The 1226-nt window shown below is 75.7% G+C and overlaps 1 protein-coding gene across 1 annotated transcript; it reads left to right on the top strand.

Moving 5' to 3' along the window:
* Positions 1 to 201: 201 nt before the first annotated feature.
* On the top strand, positions 202 to 1226 carry OXT (oxytocin/neurophysin I prepropeptide). Its single transcript, XM_040447523.1, has 3 exons — positions 202 to 418; positions 577 to 778; positions 1056 to 1226. The coding sequence occupies exons 1-3, from the start codon at positions 299 to 301 to the stop codon at positions 1109 to 1111; spliced, it is 378 nt and encodes a 125-aa protein (XP_040303457.1). The 5' UTR covers positions 202 to 298; the 3' UTR covers positions 1112 to 1226.

Genomic DNA, 1226 nt, shown 5'->3' on the forward strand with positions numbered 1-1226 from the left:
CCCCCATACTCCCTATCCCACCCTAGGTCACCGCACAGGCCACCCTCCCCCGCACGGCCTCACTGTCTGCCTCCCCTGCCCCCAGTCCATTAGCCGAGCCGGTGACCGTGACAGGGCCAGGCCCCTGCAAATGAGGGGGCGCGCCGGGCGCCCACGGCCTGACCCGCAGTGACCCGCTGTGACCAGTCATACGGCGGCACTCTTAGACAGGGCTCCGCCTGCTGCGGCCCCAGCCATAAAAAGGCCGGTGGGAGAGTCGCCGCCGCAGCCGCCGCCCCCGACCCAGTGTGTCCACACCATGGCCGGCTCCAGCCTCGCCTGCTGCCTGCTCGGCCTCCTGGCGCTGACCTCCGCCTGCTACATCCAGAACTGCCCCCTGGGCGGCAAGAGGGCCGCGCTGGACCTCGACGTGCGCCAGGTGAGCCCCCGCCGCGACCCACCGCCTCTGCCCGCTCCGCCGGGGCCCCAGGGGGTTTAGTGGACGTGCGCCCCTGCCCGTGACCGCGGCCCCTGCACACCCCGAGCCCGGGCCCCCGGCCTCGCAGGGCCCGCGCTCACCCCCCGCCCTCCCGCCAGTGCCTCCCCTGCGGCCCCGGGGGCAAAGGGCGCTGCTTCGGGCCCAGCATCTGCTGCGGCGACGAGCTGGGCTGCTTCGTGGGCACGGCCGAGGCGCTGCGCTGCCAGGAGGAGAACTACCTGCCGTCGCCCTGCCAGTCGGGCCACAAGCCGTGCGGGAGCGGTGGCCGCTGCGCCGCCGCGGGCATCTGCTGCAACGACGGTGCGCTGCCGGGGCGGCCCGGGGGTGGCGGGGGCGGGGCCGGGGTCCAGGTGGGGGCGGTGCGGAGGTCCCGGTGGGCGCGGCCCCGGGGGCGGAGTCCAGGTGGTGCCGGTGCGGAAGTCCCAGTGGGCGTGGCCCCCGGGGCCAATGCGCCGCTGCCGGCGTCTGCTGCAGCCCGGGTGAGCCGGGGCCGGGGGCGCGGAGGGGGGGCAGAGGCCGAGGACCTGGGACCCGGAGGGGACCGCGCAGGGCGGCCCCTGACCCGCTGTCCTTCCAGACGGCTGCCGCGCCGACCCCGCCTGCGACGCCGAGGCCGCCTTCTCCCAGCGCTGAGCCGACGGCCGGGACAGCGGCGCAGCGCGCCCCTCGCCCCTCCGCAGCCCCCCCCCCCCCCCCCCCCCCCCAGAAATAATGAAATAAAATAAAGCAGAATTTTCTCCCCCTGCAA

The sequence above is a fragment of the Herpailurus yagouaroundi genome, unplaced genomic scaffold (assembly GCF_014898765.1).
Source record: "Herpailurus yagouaroundi ecotype Mexico unplaced genomic scaffold, PumYag 196, whole genome shotgun sequence".
Taxonomy (NCBI): domain Eukaryota; kingdom Metazoa; phylum Chordata; class Mammalia; order Carnivora; family Felidae; genus Herpailurus; species Herpailurus yagouaroundi.